General features: G+C 34.3%; 1 protein-coding gene across 2 annotated transcripts in view; it reads right to left on the reverse strand.

Annotated features, from left to right (window-relative positions):
* The window catches only part of PLXDC2 (plexin domain containing 2), a 271,670-nt gene that overhangs the window by 16,461 nt on the left and 236,286 nt on the right, over positions 1 to 18,923 (reverse strand). For both annotated transcript variants that reach the window (XM_068673780.1, XM_068673781.1), the window contains 3 exons: positions 13,902 to 13,962; positions 10,955 to 11,108; positions 9,536 to 9,574 (listed from right to left, as the gene is read on the reverse strand). In XM_068673780.1, coding sequence (XP_068529881.1) covers positions 9,536 to 9,574; positions 10,955 to 11,108; positions 13,902 to 13,962 — 254 coding nt within the window. The remainder of the gene's footprint in view (positions 1 to 9,535; positions 9,575 to 10,954; positions 11,109 to 13,901; positions 13,963 to 18,923) is intronic.

Genomic DNA, 18,923 nt, shown 5'->3' on the forward strand with positions numbered 1-18,923 from the left:
CCTTTAAGGACATCAAGGTGCTTGAGCGGGTCCAGAGAAGGGCGACGAAGCTGGTGAGGGGCCTGGAGAACAAGTCCTATGAGGAGCGGCTGAAGGAGCTGGGCTTGTTCAGCCTGGAGAAGAGGAGGCTCAGGGGTGACCTTATTGCTCTCTACAGATACCTTAAAGGAGGCTGTAGAGAGGTGGGGGTTGGCCTGTTCTCCCATGTGCCTGGTGACAGGACGAGGGGGAATGGGCTTAAGTTGCGCCAGGGGAGTTTTAGGTTAGATGTTAGGAAGAACTTCTTTACTGAAAGGGTTGTTAGGCACTGGAACAGGCTGCCCAGGGAGGTGGTGGAGTCACCATCCCTGGAAGTCTTTAAAAGATGTTTAGATGTAGAGCTTAGGGATATGGTTTAGTGGGGACTGTTAGTGTTAGGTTAGAGGTTGGACTCGATGATCTTGAGGTCTCTTCCAACCTAGAAATTCTGTGATTCTGTAATTCTGTGATTCTGTGTGATAGTTTATGATTGAAGGCAGAACACTGTATTCTGCACATCAAGAAATGCTGGACTTCAGCAAAGGCCTTAAGCACTTTGTAAAGACTATCAAATGAATCCCCTTTGATTTAATATTTTTCTCAGCATTTAGCATGTAGCTTTGCAACTGAGTATGCTGTCACTTTCAAATAACACAGGTGACAACAGCCTGCCTAGATTTCTACTAGTCTAGGGTGGAGCACTGCATGGACATCAGTGCAGTAATCAGAATGGCAAATTTGAAAACAAATGAAATACAAGAAATGCTTTTCTTAGATGAAAAGAAGTGTAAGTAACTTATAATTTCCATAATCGAAACTCATTTCATTGACCCCAGGGCTCAAATACTCATGAGAAATTGATTTCACTCTCTTTGCACAGAGACTATAAACAGTGTTGTCAACTTTGAAAATACTCTGCTGCAAAATCAACTGACAGCTCTTTTAAAAAGCTACCAAGGGAAATAGATGAAAAAAAAAAAAAGGGGGCTCAGACAGAAACTTTTTCAGGTGCAGAAATCTTATTAAGCTTATCACAGCAGCATCTGCTGTTCCAAGCAAGGCTAATCCCATAGGAGGATATTTGTCTTATAACCAACCCTTTCCCAAGCTTTCTCAGTGGAACTTTCCCCAAACTTTCATTTTCTTGTGCTCAAAATAGCAGTAGTTACATACAATGTGCTCTATTTACAATTCCTCCACAGATTTTTTTTCATGTATAAACCTTTGAAGCAGAAGGAACATGTTAACATCTGCAAGGTTAGTCTGCATCTAATTAGGTTCTGAATAAGTACAGAAACAACAACTAACTTTTTCCCAAGTATAAAGACACAAAATACTAACACAAAATAACCATTTTCCTGCTGGAATGCTGTCTAAAAAAAAATAAAAATAATTGAAAAACCAAAACCAAAACCAACACCCTGTTGTCATTGTTTGTATGATAAATACATTGGGACTATCATCTTTTATTTTCTATTATTATGTTATATCTCTACTTACCATTAGATTAGAGTCTTTTGGCACAGAAGAAAACAAAAAGTGAAGGAATTGTGATTAAAAAAATCTTGTCCTCCCCTATGCGGACTGTGATGCTGACTTTAAGAGGAATGTACAAACAGGGATGGTTACCTAAAGCATTTGCAAACACACTGTGGATGGATTCTTAATACTGTTTATTTCACTATTGCATATTAATCATTGAGGTTTGCAAAAGATGCAAAAAAACCCCAACGTTTTCTATTACCTAAACTTAAGGTTCTCATGAAGTTTCCACTCTGATAGTTTTACATATAAGAAAACAAAACTGTGATACATACATATACATCTTTCATGATATGAGATGCAAAAGAATGTATTTGCTGAAGCTTTACATATCTGCCTGTGAGGACAGAGATATGAAAAACTTTTGTTGGAAAATGGAAGAAAAATATGTGAAGCTAGAAGCTTTCCTTTATATAAAATGACATGGATCTAAGGGCAAATGATATATGAAAAAAAAAGAAAAAAGAAAAAAAAAGAATTTCATCGTGTACCTTGAAACATCCACATCCACTTTTTACTCTTGCATTTTAGTCAGATGGTAAAAAGCTTCCATACAAACTTAGATGCATGTGCACCTTTACAGGGTATGTTGCAATACCTTATTCGATGCTTCTGACTGACACAGCTATATTAGAAAAGCCAGGGGTACAGATGATCTAAATAACAGCAATCAGCCTAAAGACAATAATCATTAATGTTTCTCCATGAAGAACACTTCTCCCCTCTTTTTACCTGATGAATGAATTTTCATGGTAAACCTCTGCATTTATTACAAAAAGATAAAGAATAAACTCTGCAACTACTTTTTATACAGGAATGATTTATTATAAAATGTGTGTTTGCTGTTAGGTCATGTAGTAGTATAGGACATATTCTTAAAATATGTTCATTAAAAGCATTTTTTAATCTGTCTGGTCAGATGAATAAGAAGCTGTCACATAGGTATGAGAGCATCTATGCAGCACTACTGGTATAGAAATTCTGGTTTATTAAATTGGCACAGACTTAGTTTTGTGGCAAAATGGCTCTGGATACCAGTCCATTAAATTTTTTCCTACAGATGAAATAATGCCATACTGTAAAAAAGTATAGTTTCAGGTATAACCACATCTACAATAGACACTTATACACTCTTGTTACTTAGGCGTGTGCGCTACATAGATTAAACATTAAAGAAACAATGTGTGGTATTTCCAGGGCCACCATGTGAACATGACATTTTTTTAAATAGTCCAGTTGGTAACTTTGGAACTCCCCCTGCATTCCCCAATTTACATGTTAGGTAATGTCCATTTTGATTTTGGCTATGATTTTGAAGCTATAGCATGTCCAGCTTTATAAAAATACATTTATTGATTAAAATAGACTTATGTGATATTATTAATACAAAAACAAAATTAGTAGGTTATTTGTTACATAAAAATACTATCCCATAAATACTAGCTGAGGAATTTTACACACGTTTATATAATACTAACAATTACTGTATGTAATTATAATATAAACATGATAGATCATATTTTCAAAGAGCTTACAAACAACTTGGTAATACCCTGTGAGAAAATCTAAAATTAAGTGGAATTAAGTACAGAGAAAGAGTAGACCTCTTTCTAAGGGAAATGCCTCATTTAATTCATAGACATCTTTTTTTTGGACTGGAACTATGTGAAATGTTATGACACTGAAATGCACATGGGAAGCTTCTTTGCATCATTATTTTAAGAGATTCTTACTGTAAAAATATTACAGATTCACAGAAAATTTATGATCTTTAAAGAATGCATCATTTTGGTCACTTGAAACTTGCCATGATAACGTATTAATTTTTTTTTTTTTTTTTAACTTTATATATAGTTCACAGGGATTCCATTCTCCATTATACACTCTAAGGTTTCTAATTCAGTGTATTTCAATCTGAAGGTCTGAAGTTCTGAGCTGTGGGGTAAAGTGTGATATACTCAAAGTTGGTTTTATAGATGACCATTTCTACTTCTTGATTGGGTACTGGGTACTACTTTTGCAAGTTATATAAATCCGGTGTATAAACAAAAGGTATGTACTGCTTAGCATAGGTACTCTCTGATGTATTAGAAGTCTACCGTAATATATACCCGGTCTTTTTAAAGTAATCTAAGCAAGGAATAGGGAAATTTACACCCTCTCCAAGGTTTATTTCAGGGTAATTTTGCAATTAAACTGCCTGTCAGTGATACGAACACCTACAGATTCAGGTTCACTCTGCCAGCTCTCCACCCTGTCATGTACATATCTCTAGACTGGAAGTTGAATTGCCATCTTTGGATGATTTTGGACTTGAGTTAATATGCTCCTGTGAAGAGGAGTACGTAATGTTCAGGACAGTTGAACACACAGGGATACAGTGTATGTGAGCTCAGCAAAGCCACTAAACTTTTCCCCTCTTTGGGGCCCCCATTTATATCTGGAATGTGAGTCTACCAGAAGACTGTTTGTTTTATGGGGCAGGTATATGGTTGTCCAAACCTAAGCTTTTTTCCTGTACATAATGCAGATTCTTGAACAGAAGATTAATGACCTACATAGAGCAACTGTGGGAGGGAAGAAGTGAATTTACTGTTGGAAGGATTCTCCGGAGGCTCAGAGGAATCTCCATAAAAACGTGGTCTCTACCCTTTTTAGGAACAGCATGCTCTGGACTCCTCAGCTTCTTCATGATAATGGAGTGTGATTTTCTTGTGTTTGTGGGTTCATTCCCTTAGCATTTGTTAACATTCTGAGGTTAACCCACTGCTCCACTTTACTTGGTTTCATAATGATTTATAAAGTTATGGTTCGGCTAATATTAAAAAAAATGGTTTCCCATTACACATAAGGAATGAAAGGTGGTTTTGAGTGAGAATATTACGAAGTGTAACCCACAAATTCTGAATTCAATACCTAACTGTTATCAAATTTCCTTAGGATTCTGGGCAACTCAGTAAATCTCATCAACTGCTTAGTGCAGTAAACGGATGTGAGTGCACTAATACTAAATCCCTCTGTTTATAGAATGCCAGCACTAACTTTGTTAAGCTAAGGATGTACATTCTTCAGCCCTAAAATATCACTTAACACTGCAACAGTTGTTATTGGTGTTAATTTCAGTCTGAGTGGCTTGAGACCATTTAAGCCATTAAAATGGCTTGGTAAAATCAAGCAGTGGCTATCACGAATCTCAATAATTTACCATGGCATTTGTCCTGGCAATGTAGCTGACTTGCTACATCCAGAAGAGCAAAACTTTACCAGACTATAAGAATTTCAATTCAGTCAACCCACTGACTTAACCTGACTGAAAACAAACACAAGACCATCAGGTCAACTTCTCATGCTTCCAGATTTACTACCCCCCACTTCATGGGTACAGAACCCTAGGTATGTCAGCTTCAATGTAAAACATACAACTATATAAGTCTTCTTTCACTTGACATCTATTTTTAACCCTCTATTTTTAACCTTCACAGTGACCCATGCACTATAATCTCAAAGATGAGTGACCAGTGTAGAAGAGATTGTAGGAATCTGCTGCCTGCAACCACTGGGTTAACTCCATGCAGAGTAGGTACTTATAAAGACAGATGATCACAGAAACTTTTTTTTTTTTTTTTTTTTTTTGTGTGCACTAGCTGTCATACTACCACAGCACTGACAGCAACAGGAGCAAATAAGACAAAAGTAATACAGTCTTAAAAGTTTACCAAGCCTATTACACTTAGCTCTCCATTAGATTTCCATTTAGATCTAGGTTAACCTGTTGAGATGGTATAAAGTTCTCAAATTATGCTGATTTAACAATGCCTTTAAAGTTAAGTCATGACAACTGTAAGAATAGATACCTTATATCATTTTATACCTGTCTTAGAAAACCAGAAAAAATTAAATAGTGTAAGTCAAACTTAAATGTAAGTTGAAGTGTCTACACAGTTTTGTTCAGTTTAAACTGTTTTAAAATCATGCTTTAAGCTAATGTGATGTTTAATACTTAATGTGATGTAAAAATGTCTAGAGGCCAAAAATAACATTTACTTTCTAGGGGATACGTTCCAGTGTCAGTAATTTGGACTGAATTTCTGCAGGTTTCATTGGTGATATTTTTTAAAATCATATCATAATCATTTTATAATTATAGCTTTAATAAGATGATGGCAGAAAAATCGAGATGCAGTAAAGATGCAAGAAATTCTGGAAAAGACACAAATATCCTGGTCTAAGGAACACTTAAATATAATCCAAAGTATCAAAGAAACAAACAGAAATGATCATAATTTTTCAATGCTACCAAGTTAAATGTCTTAAAAATAATTATTATTAATCTATAATCTTTTTTTTTTTTTTTTACCCAGAATGGATTAGTTCAGTGCTTTTCATTTGTAATTGCTTTAAAAAATACTCATGTAGTCCACAGGCCATTGTGTAAAATATCTAGAATACATTTCATTATATGTTTAATGCACAAAGAAGATGTAGTATTTATATCAGGGGTTGTTGCTTTTCCAAGCTGTAGAGACTTATGTTTTCAGCTTTGGAAGGCTTCAGTTCAATAAGACACACTTATGTACTATCACATTATTTAGAAACTTAACATAGTAATAAAAAATAAGTTAGATAATTATTACCAAGCATGAACTAGTGTTAGTAACTATATATTTTACCTGGAGTTCGGGATACAGAAGAAAAACGGGACTGAGCTTTCCCCACAATTTGTCAAGAATTCTTATGGTACACAGAGCTCAGACTGTAATTTTTAAGGGAGATTAAGGAGACAGATGACTAATGGGAGCTAGATTCCAGGCATTAGGGACACTTAAAAAAAAAATCTAATGCTGGGTAAATGTATCACTGTATATAAGACATATAAAAAGACTCTATCAAAACTTCAAAACTCAGGTCTGTATTTTGGTATTTTCTTAACCAGTTTCACAATTCTCAAACTCAAATTAAGTTCTTTATAAGGCTAATATTAATCCTGTGTATCACTAATGTTCATATCCAGAATATCTTTGAAAAAGTCCACCAGAGTGCAAGCATAAGGACACAGACATTTCCTGTCACTGTGTATGCTGGAATGGACTTATTCATAAATGTACAAAACAGCTTTCTCCCCGAGGAAGATTTTTTTTTTTTTTTTTTTTTTAACAGCGATTTCTGAATACATTTTGATGAATGAGAAGAACTAGCAGTTTTCCTGACACTTAATGTCCAACACACACACATTTTTTTCTGAGTTATAAAGCTGACGGATTGAGAGGGACTTATAGCAATCAAATCATCACAATAAGGTGTCTAAAAAGGTCAAATGTCTAGATGTGTTGGCCAATCATTTAAATCATCCACCAAAGAGTTTTCAACAAGAAAATATGATATTGCTGTAGCTTTTAAACTCTTTAGTCAGCTGTGCTGTGTTATTAGAAAAATGAAATAACAGTAACTGCAGTTAATAACAAAATACGCTTTTTTTTTTTTTTTCTCCTGCGTATATCTTAAATCTTAAATCTTACAAATACTTACTTGCTATTTTAAAGAGTAATAAGATTCAGTAAAAATGAGGGTATGCCAGCTATTTTTTTATATTGTTTTAATCCTGTCTCTACTAGGCATCTATCAAGTGCATATGAAGAAAGAGAGAACACAGAAGAAATGTAAACAAGTGAATTTGAAATTTTTGATAAAATATGCCATGAAAAATTGTGAATGAATTAGAGCACTAACTTGCAGATGCTTTTCTCATATAATTAGAAAGTCAAAGAACTTTGACCCGAACCTGAAATTTAATTTAAATGTAGTTGTGTTTTAGTTGGTTTCAAAAGTTCAAGGCAGAGGTGAGATGCAGAATTTCTAAAGAATCCTCTTGTTGCACACAACCAGACATTGACTGCTACCATCCAAGGACATATCAAACCATATAGGCCATTAATGGCCTATAGTTTTATATAGCTTTAATATAGCTTTAGTTTTCCATTATAAAAGGTTCCCTAACATTAGAGGTTTTCAAGATCTAGTATGAAAAAGTAAAGATGTTATATTCGTGACCTGAACTAATCTATTCTTCCTGAATGCCTGACAAGTCACAGAGAATGAAAGAACATGCTAGTGGCTGTAGAGGTTTTATCTGAGACTATTCTAGGGGTCACTGGAAAATTCAATGCATAATTGAAGATTTATCAGAAAGAATTTCCCAGATTAAAAGCTATGTTTACTGTGTGAATGAGAAATCCTGATGTGTTGTTTTGCTTCTGTGTTATTTAAAGTCGGTTTCTTTTATTTTTCTTTTATTTTTGTTTTATTATTTTTATTTCAAGAATAAAAGAAACAGATCAAGGAAAATTAATAATCACATCAGTTGTTGTTTTGTCATCCTAAAATGCAGCAGCGTTCTGCATGGGAACAGATGTCTTATATTTAACATAAGTGATGCCATGAACCCTACAAACTCCACCAAGCAGACCACAGCTATCCCTTATTTTATCTAATAGTCAGCATTTTATCTGCTTTCACAGGGTTTTTCTTTCCAGATCTTAGACAAACATAAGACAAGTGACATATAATTCTGTTGCAACTCCCAAGCTGAGAAAAACCTGGAATACATATTTTAAAGTCCACCTTTTGAATTACTTTTGCTGTAACAGCATACTATTTTGAGCTGTTGATGGGATGCTCAAGATGGAGAGCTGCCTGGTCCCAGGCTCTCTGCCTGCCCCCGGAGTGACTGTTTGCAGGGCAGAGAGTGGGTCCAGCTCAGCTGGAAAGGCATCTTATGTACAGAACAGATGTGAAACCTGTGAGTGAAGTGCTGACTGATTCACGTAGTTTATTGATCTCTAAGAGCACTGGAGCACTTTTCACAAAATAATATGTAATTTAATTTCAAGAAAAAGAAAGATTCATGGATATTCCCATAGACAAAATGCCTAACAGTACTCAGTACTGCACTGTGTTCATAGCTGATTTTATTTGAATACATCATTTCTGTGTCTAATCCATGTCAAACAGCCTCCTCTGCCCAGGGGAAAGGCAATCAGTGCCAATAATATTTCCCTTTACATCAGTGGAAATATAATTTGTTTCAATTTGCTCAGCAAATCACTCTCCACTTTGACAGACTGTTCCAATGCCCGTAGAAATCAACCCAAATATTTTGATTCTCCTCAGTAAGCAAACACAAACCCAGCCTACACCTAATGACCTAATCCTATTCTAATAGCAAAATTCTTATTGACTTCAAAGGAAAAAAGAACAAACCTCAGGACTCAGTTCTTGAACCCACACAGCAGATGACAAGAATAGTCTTCTGCAGATTCTTATTTAACAGAGACCCTTATCAGGGAACCAAGTTAAAGAAAACTCTGATCTTATTAAATCACAGAGTAGAATGTGAATATGTGATCTGTGTTCATACAGAAACACAGATTCAAGATGGATATGCTTATTAATAAAATGTCACATAACACATTATTATGAATGAATTTCACAGAATCACAGAATCACAGAATCATCCAGGTTGGAAGAGACCTCCAAGATCACCGAGTCCAACCTCTGACCTAACACTAACAAGTCCTTCACTAAACCATATCAAAAATTTGATATAAGAATATTATAATTTAGTACTAGCATCATATCTTCTCCTTGTACAGTTTAATACTCTGTTTTTATAATACAGGAATACAGTTAATAAATGTATTGATACATTCAAACTTTTTCTTTAATATATCATTTTTTAAAGAAGTTAATTAAACCTATTTTATTAAAGGCTTATAAAGAGAGATGAAAACATTTAATTTACTAAGTAGTTGCTAAGCTTATTTGCCCTTATGGTTTTCTGTAGAGATGTGGAATTCTGAAGTCCCTTGGGAATCTGTTAAAAGCTATTTCTACAGTATGAATTTGATTAATGAATTTCAGTGGGGTGTAATTTGATAAACTGCTGACATTATTTACAAATAAAAGAATCATCTCTTACCTCCATTATCTTTTAGGTGCAGCGCTATCTTGGTGTCATCTATAAAGGAAATTCAAAGTTAGCAGTAGCAAAAAGCATATTTCTAGGTCATTATTTGGTTTAGAAATGACTCTCTCTCTAATGCTAAACAACTTCCACAACTAAGAAATAATTTAATATTCAATTCAATGAGAATAAGATCATGGTGTTTTTACTTACAAACCAGGCTTTACTTCATATGAAACTGTTGCAGTGTAAAGCAGGATTCAAAATACTTGTAAATAAGGGCCACCTCACAGCACTTAGAAATAATTTATTTTTGTTATGCATTAATACTTGAGCATTCTATCATATTAAGGACTGCATGAACCAGCATATGGCAATAAAATGAAACAATACCTAGCTCCTCTTCTAAGAATTATAAAAAAGGTCTACCAGTTTTAAATCCTATTTATTTCCTTTCCCTCTTCTTGTGAGATTTAATGAATAAAATCCCAGGGCAATATTAGCAGGTGTGCATATGGGAATAATTCTGCTAATGCAGTCCAAATCTTCCATTGATGGTTTCTGAACTTCCCTTGCTGCAAAGAAAACCAAGTCGTTTTTATCAGTAGATTCCCTCATTGTAATGCCTTCAGCTTAAAATTTCCTGTCAGAGGCCACTTAGAAATTCTGCACACACCTGCTAGCTTCCCATGTGTTAATATCCAATTCCAACAGAAATCTTGTCCCTACTCTGTTCTGTTTTATAGATGCTATTTGATTAGATTTGGTTAGCTTTTGTATCCAGCTGAATTCTCCCCAGAAGGAGGAAAACAGGATATCCATAGCATAGAGTAGAATCCATTCTCATCCACAGAAAGGCAATATTTAAGAAGCCAGTGGAACAAGGATGAGAACTGACACTTTATCATTTACCCAGATAATTAATTTCAGAAGCCTACAGAAACTATTTCACAACTGTGAGCACTACATGAAAGAACAGTGCCAACTGACTGAAAAAAGTGAACAGGAAAATTTCAAAGAGTTCTTCAGTTTTGTTCATCTTCAATTTTTGCCGGGCTAAATACAATACACAAGGTGACCACAAATTCTTTAACTCTGTCATGGAAGTTTCTTCACTACCTTTAACAGGGCTTTCTCCATCTAATATTTCAACAAATTTGGGACTACGGCCTCTGGTAGCTACAAGAACATGAACAAGCTCTCCAGCAGTCTGCTCAACCATCACTCCTCTGCCTCTGCCAGTGCTCATCAAACCCACACTTACTTTTGCAAGAGCAAGTTGCAATTTAAAAGTAGTTGACTGGAATTCCCTACTCTTTCCATTACCCCAAAGAGAAAAAGACAACATGAACACATACTTAGAGGAAACATATATGTTTTAGAGTTGCAAATGTCACGTCTGTACAATAGACAAAAGCACTCTATGCAATTCACCTTCTGTGGGCAAGCTAGTTGGCAGTTGGGAAGTGGTGGATCCTCTGGTGGTTGTTAAAACTCTGAACTTTGTTGTGGTTGGTTGAAGGGTTGTGGTGGAGTATGGAGGTGTTTCTGTTGTGTCTACACTCTTCTCGCAAATCTTATCCTTTGACTGTTGGGGAAAAAAACACACACACAAAAACCAAAACATTCTTAGGGTGGACTGTCACTGAATGAAGGATTTAAGAATGGGCAAGCTGTCACAGGAAAGAGAATGAAAATGGAAGCCCTAAAACAAGGAAATTCAAAAGCTCTTTATTTTATTTTATTTTATTTTATTTATTTATTTATTTTATTTTATTTTCTTCCTTTTTTTTTTTTTTTCATTTGAAGTGCTTTACAGAGCATTAAGCAACAAAACTTACAATGCTCAGTTGTTAATGACAAAGTTTCAAAGTCATCTCTGAATGTCAAACGTTATTTCCCCCAACCAGATTTTAACACCTAAGAATATCATTCAAATTATCACTCTTCTATTGTGAATACTCATTGTGCTATTGGTCTAGGTGCCATAAAAATTGTTCAGATACGTGGGAATTAAATCATGGCTGTTCATAGTGAATAGTGTGAACAACAGCATATAACTAGGCTTTACATGCAATAGTCACAGAACAATATGCATCTGTGAATGTGTGTATGTATTCAGGCTAGAGAATATTTACATCCCAAACTACAGAGCAACATATTAACTATATACCTATTATTTCTATAATATTAATAATATCGCATGTATTATAGGTGCATAATATAATAATTATAATACAAAACGTAAATATTATACAAAAAGATAAGATAAAAATTCTTATATTAATGTAAAATAAATAATATATGCCAGTTTACAATAATTTAGATATAATTTTCATAGGCAAATATTTCTACACAAGTATGTCACCTTTTTTTTTAATTTATTTATTCAATTAAATTTGTGGACACTTTTATGAATTCTGAGCTGTAATGACTTCTTTCTTTCATGGATCACACAGTCTTACAGGAAAATAATTAACTAGCAGCAAATGTGGGAACTGCCTGTAATTCTTGCTATCCCTATTCATTTTAATTAGAAGTGAAATCCCACAAAGCCAGTACATTTTCTTGAGATCTGCCTGTCAAAATCTGGTAGGTATTGTCTTTCTTTTAATATATATGGGTATTTGGTTGTTTTTTGTTTTACTGGAAATGATGTATTACATTAAAAAAGTATCGGTACCTGCATTATAATTATTCTGTAAATTTATTTGTGTTTTAGCTTGAAAGCCACTGTTAATTTCACTAATGCAATTTCATCTAAATTTAGCTCAAAATATAACTTACAAAAAAAGGAAATATTATAAGAACCCTCATTATTCATGATCATTGAATGAATAAATCTAAAATTAACCTCTGTGCTAACTGTTGATCCTTCATTGAGCTCCAGCAGTGAGATCAAAGTATCATTCTGGAATACATTATGTAAGCTGCTGTTTCTAGTCTAGCCTGAAAGCTAGACTGTAAGTAGCAGTTAAGTAGCTTGAAACTGCAAATCAAACTATGAGTTTCTCAGATACACTTAGTGTATCGATAATTTCCTCTCAGAACATGCAGCAAACTTTGGAGCATTAGCAATAGTAAATCTAGAAGAAAAAGGGAGAATTGGCAGGTTAGTACGACTATTGTCTGTTAGAGAAGATTTTTTTGCATAACTTCATCACCAGGAACAACTAATTCTTAGCTAATTACAGTCTGGATTAAAGCAATACAAAGATTGTGCCCTATAATAACAGATAATACAAGTAAATCTTATTTTATATTCTTGAAAAGGTTGTGATCCACAGACAATCAATCTCTCAGAAATTCCATTCTTAACAATATACAAACTGCAAAGCTGAAGCTTCAAGCCCACTTACCAAGGCATTATGTAGGATGCAGTTATTTTGCAATTACAGTTATAGGAGCAAAAAAATTCTTTCATCAGACTGGATTTATATCATTACTTCTCTCTGCTTCTACTGAAAATAAAACAGAATGTGCTTTCCTAACTAGACACTTGGGGCTACATTTTGCCCTTAGTTTCACCTGACAATATACTCTAGAAGGGCAATGTTGCTGAAACTCATGACAGAATTAGGACCTTGCAGCCATAATGGAAAAGTAACTTTTTTTTTATGGCCATAAGAAGATTAAAAGTGTTGTAGATTACTTTCTTCCTATTACTACAATCCCCAGATGAAAACAAACAAAAAAAACAAACAAGCAAAGAAAACCATACCTGTTCTAAAGGGAGGACACTAGGAAAGAATGACCAGTATAACATTTATAAATATATCTTGAAAATGAACTGCGTTGGTGCAGTATCCAAAGTGTGTCTTTCAGAGGAGGTCCACAGTTCCTGTTTGACAGTTCACTATTAACACGCTTAAGTATATTTTTCTCTCCCTTCCTCTCCATGAAAGGAAATTCAAATGCCTTGTATTTATTTATTTATCTTTAATCTATTTGAATTCATCTATGTTTTTTTTTTTTTTCTGTACTAAATTATTTGGCCAGACTTCAAAAGCAAAATGTAAGACATGCACCAATGCCTGTGCATGATTGCACTGCCAGAGGGTTTTCTGGGAGGAAGAACATTACAATTTCTTCCCCTTTTCTGGCAAGAAAAAGAGAAGACCTAAGAGAAAAACAGTGAAAAGGCATTGTTATGAGGCAGAGCTTCTGGTACTTTTTTTTTTTTTTTTTTTAAGTGTATTCTCAGAGAAAGAATGTTTACCTTGTTTACCTAAGTTTTTTTTTTTATTTATTACAATTTACATTATTTCTACCAAATGACAAGGATAGATATAGGATGTCTTTGGCCTTGAAACCCTTCTTCATAATCATAAAAAAAGCATCATAAGAAAGATCTCTGATGGACTGAGGACTACTCACATACCTCTTCAGGGCAACCACTGTCTACCCAGTCTTGCCGGTGACGGTCAAATCCACTGGAGCATCTTTAAATGATGAAATAGATAGACATTGGCCAGATAGAAATAGAAGGAAATCAAGAACATTAGAGGACAGTAGAAGGAAAGGAGAGAATGACAGAGAAAATTAATAAATTATGTGATTTGTTTTAAAATCCATATGATTTGCATGGTATAACTTTTATTCAAGAGGCTGTTGCAATATGAGTCAACCATTTCACCCATTTTGAGCAAACGAGTTAATAATTCAACTGAATTATTAGCTCTCGTTATCAATGAGAGTTAATTAATGAGAATTAACTCTCATTATCAATGAGTGAGTTATTATTAACCCAATATTATAGGTTATTTGTAGTTTTTAAATTGGAATGCTTCCTTTCCACTGGATAATTACACTTAAGACTGCACTGAGCCATACTATTTTTATGTTTGATGTCAACCATATGGATGTAAATGGGATGAATTGTTTTTGTCCAGTTTTCTTAGCCAGGAAAATTCAAATCTACAAAAGATGTAATGAACCAGTCACTGTTTTTATCAGGCAAGGTTATCTGAGACACTGAGATATACGTATTACTATGCAATCAATGTTCATGGGTTTAGATAACAGATCCTCTGAACAGTGCTCATGACAATTTGAGAATACTAGAGCTTCTTCTATGTCCTCAGTAGCTGTAGACAATTTAAGTTGCATGCATATTTCTTATCAAATTAGGTGATATCAATAACCTGTTTGCAATATCCTTTTCTTGTTTGCAGTATGTGACAAAGAAATTTTAAAGTAACTTGTAACACTAATATAACGATTCCCTTGTGTTTATATGATAACTTAGAGTTTCCTAGACATAAGGTACTGTTAAAAATGGAAAGCATTATCAAAATTGCAAGTAAATAACTAGACCATCATGGCCTGCTTTTAAAGCGGTTCTCCCCAGTTAAGGTTTTTAAATTTTCTTCACATATCCAAATGATATCTTTTGGCATCCATGACCATAACATATCTGATTGTACAGCAAATAACTTTCTCACTGCCTTTTGACAAGACTAAGCAATCAAGTAAGGCAATTAGTATGGTTTCCTTACCTTAGGTAATTTTTGGTTCTCTATGTAATGAAAGATGTCAAGATATGTCAAATGCTACCCTACTTCAACTAAATATGGGAAACAGGGTCCACTTTGGAAGAATGGTGCAATGGAAACATTTTTATAGTAATAAATGGAATGTAAACAACCTCACTTGGGTTTACAAACACTTTTCAGATTAATCTATTTGAAAAAAAAACATATTAAACCCTGGACACTATTCATCATTTGCTATTGAAGCAATGGTGAGTCCAAAGAGTATTCTCAGAAAGCAGCATTTTCAGGAACTATATGTGCTGGGCTCCAGGTAAATCTGTTTGTGAACTTCCTTTGAGACATATGTCAACCACAGCCAATACCATCATTGCTGTGTCATTGAGTTAGAATTCTGGGAACTGTAATTTCAGTGCACAACCAGCTCTACTGACTACATTTTTAAGAACTTCATTTAGTAGCATAGTGATAATTCCCTGTTGCCATTAAAATGTTGGAGCAGATTTGATTAGCTATGCCATTTATGCCATCTGTCAACATGGCCTTTTTATAACAACTTAATTTTCAAGTGATGACCCAAATCTGCTCCTGGCAAAGCAATAACAAAGATGTTCTAGGAAATGAGAATAGGGACATTCATTAAATATAAGGAATTCCAGGATTTGTGTGGAATTTGGGAATACTGATTCAGAGAGCAAAGTAAAAAATTAAAGCTTTTGCATGTCTAACAGTGAAGATTAACGCAGCTGAGTCGGGGTAACAAAAAAGATGTCAGAATCCTTTCTATTGACTGTACATAGCTAGAAAGGTGATGGTGATGTCATCAGTCCTACCAGATGCCATTTACCTTTATTTGGCAGAGCATATTTAAATGTCAAGAAGCGTCCGTTTAGTGCATAACCCAAACTTCTGTGCTTTTTCTCTTTGAAGAGGATTAATAATAAATCAGGTACCCTTTATACAGAAGGGTTTTTCTCAGCAAAGTTTAACTTATAGAAGCTGAAAACATAATGGAAAATTATTGGCAAGGAACGGACAAAGTCTGTATGGAAAAATCATTTCACCAAGTTGAGCTGGTAAGACAGAATCATGGGTGTTAAAATGCACAACATTTGCCCTCATGCCCTTTTAAGCCTACTGTTCCCTGTTCCTTTTTTTTTTTTTTTCCCCCCTTAGGAACAGAATGGCATCCCAGAAATTTGACATGATTTCTTAAATACCATATAATCAATCAAGTGAGTTAAAATACTTATTGATGCCTCTAAATAAAATGTTTACGTGGAAAATTAAGTAAAAATTGAATAGAAAGAACTCTTTTCTGCCTTAAACCATTAAGTTTCCTTCATGGTCATATCATGTAAGGAAGAGTTGATGATACAAGCTACATTGTTTGAGTTGCTTATAAGAAGAATTAGTATATTTTAAAGTGGAATTTCTTCACAGGCTGAGGGAGATAGGAAGCAAAATAAAACACTGGAAGCCTTGGTCTTAGTGTCAGTCTGAGTGAAAAATAAAACCATTAGTGTTTTTTGAGAAAGAAATATATCAAGAATTATGTTTGTGCTCAGTCTAGCTTTGCCTCCCATTCCCCCACAAAAAAATGCTCCATTTTGATTCCTCCATCTTTTGAATATCACTTTTTTGTCACACTGTGATACCTGGGAAAAGATTATCCTTTCCTCCCTTTATTATTTTCCACTGTCTCTTGACAGAAATTCAGAACTTTATCACAGCTCAATGTCCTTATTAAGTTGAAGTGTCACTGTGAGTGTCTGTAGTATAAATTTATATGGTATTTGTATGGTATTTATAATTATCAGCTAGCTCAATACTTCTAACCATCTATCTAAATTCAAGCATAAATTTGTTGTCTGTATTTATCCTATACTTAAACACATTGCTTATGTTTATGTTTCCTTTCTGAAAAGGATGACTTTTTGAATAGTTAGAAGAGGATTTGCTCCTACTCTGTTGTAAGGTCTTCTCTTGAACAGCTAAGATGACATGCTTAATATGAGGGTTTTAAATATACAGTACTACAAACAGACTGTACTATATTAAGGCTTATGACAAAATTAAATAAAATTGCTAAAGCAGAATTAATGTGTGATGCAGAATATCCGTGTCTGTAGTACCATGATTGTCTTAAGGTTGCATACCTCAAAATTTACAACATGCAGGTGATTGATGAAGATAATCAGATATTAGTGGCACACATCCATGCAGGCAACCTAGAACATGATGATTGTTCCACAACTTTATATATAGAGAGAAAATTTCTCCGAGGAAATAGTTACATATTCTGCAATGTCATGTAAACAGGGAAGTGAAAAGATGTTTGAACACTTTTTTTTTTTTTTTTTTTACTTTATAAAAAAATGTCTTTTATAGTTAAAGAGATTGAACACGGGTGAGAGTCAATATTTGTAACTCAGACACAACGTTTGAACAGGCAGTAAAAATAAGGACTCCCACTGGAAATTCTTGCTGCTGGAAGAGCCTAAGAATGAAAGTGGGTTAAACGAGGTAAGTTTTATTTTCAATTCACATAGAAAGAAAAGAAAAAATCCTAGTTAAAGTGGGAGTTGTCAGAGTTCTGATTAAAGAAGAATAAGAGAATGTTTTCTATAATCTTACTGTCACTTAAAACAACAAAGAAAACATGCTGAAAAGCAGATAAAGATTAAAATGGAAGCTTTTGCTAAAGGCTCTGCTTTGAATAACTACAAGGTAAAAGAGACTGTAAGAAGAGCCTAGAGTCAAATTTTTGAGATTATGGTATCAGATTTTCCAACAGAATCAGCAGAAAATAATAACAATCAAATCTCTGGGAAGGAGATACTAGTATCTGATATTAGATTACATTCTCCACTGCCTTTGAGTTTGTGCATGTATATATGACTAAGGAGGTAATTGCAACAAAAGTTAGTAGAGAATGATGATGTGTTGGCATTGCTCATCAAAATTATCTCTTTAATTTTAGGGTGGATGCTCCCATGAAGCATCCCCCTAAAATGATCCTATGATCCCCCTCCCTCAACATTAAATGTTAGATTTCATTCTGGTTAAATAAATAAAAAGGAGTGGCAAACTGTGTTTTGCAAACTATAAAGTTTTATATGGACATCATCCATAAGTGTTTTTTTTCTTCCTTTTAAAACAAAAATATGAATGTCACCTTTGGGGAAATATTTCCTTTTCCACTTTAGAGTTGAGTATACGGAGCATAGGAGAGTTTAAATGATTCAGTTGACATAACACAGAATTCCATAAGAGAAACAAGAGTTAAGCCCAAATTTTCTGAAAACCAGACAAGCATATATTAAGCCGCAGCTGCTTGTTGAAAAATTGAACAGTTTTCCTTAGCTGTTCTTAAACTTAGATTATCCAAATTTCACGAAGAGACATGCAGATTTCAAGTTTGCCTAAATTAAAATTTCTGACAATATTACATAGGGATACATGTATAGGAATATGTAAAATTTAAAGTATTATGCTTACAAAAGGAGACTTAATTTATGGCCCTTCATTAAAGAGAGATACCTAGGAGACTATTAGACAAATATGACTTCAGTGATGCTCAAGTTATATTTAGGAGTACAGCCATGAGATTAGTGCCTCTGGAAAGAAGTTAAGGCTGTTGTGATCATTTTGGCTCCTTCTACACTAGCAAAGTAAACATGCTTAGAAATGCTCCTTGGCACTGAAGACTACTGGCACAGGATGGCCCAAGCCCAAACAAGAAAACTCTCTCAACCTTGAAAAGAAGGAGACTGCATATAAACTGCCAACTAACTGGGAATAATCACTGGAATATTCCAACTCCTACAGTGTTCCTGGGCACTGTTCTGGACAGTGCTCCTGGGGATGGATTAAAATCACGTCAAGGAACATCATAACTATTTAATTGC

Source organism: Anas acuta, chromosome 2, assembly GCF_963932015.1.
Source record: "Anas acuta chromosome 2, bAnaAcu1.1, whole genome shotgun sequence".
NCBI lineage: Eukaryota > Metazoa > Chordata > Aves > Anseriformes > Anatidae > Anas > Anas acuta.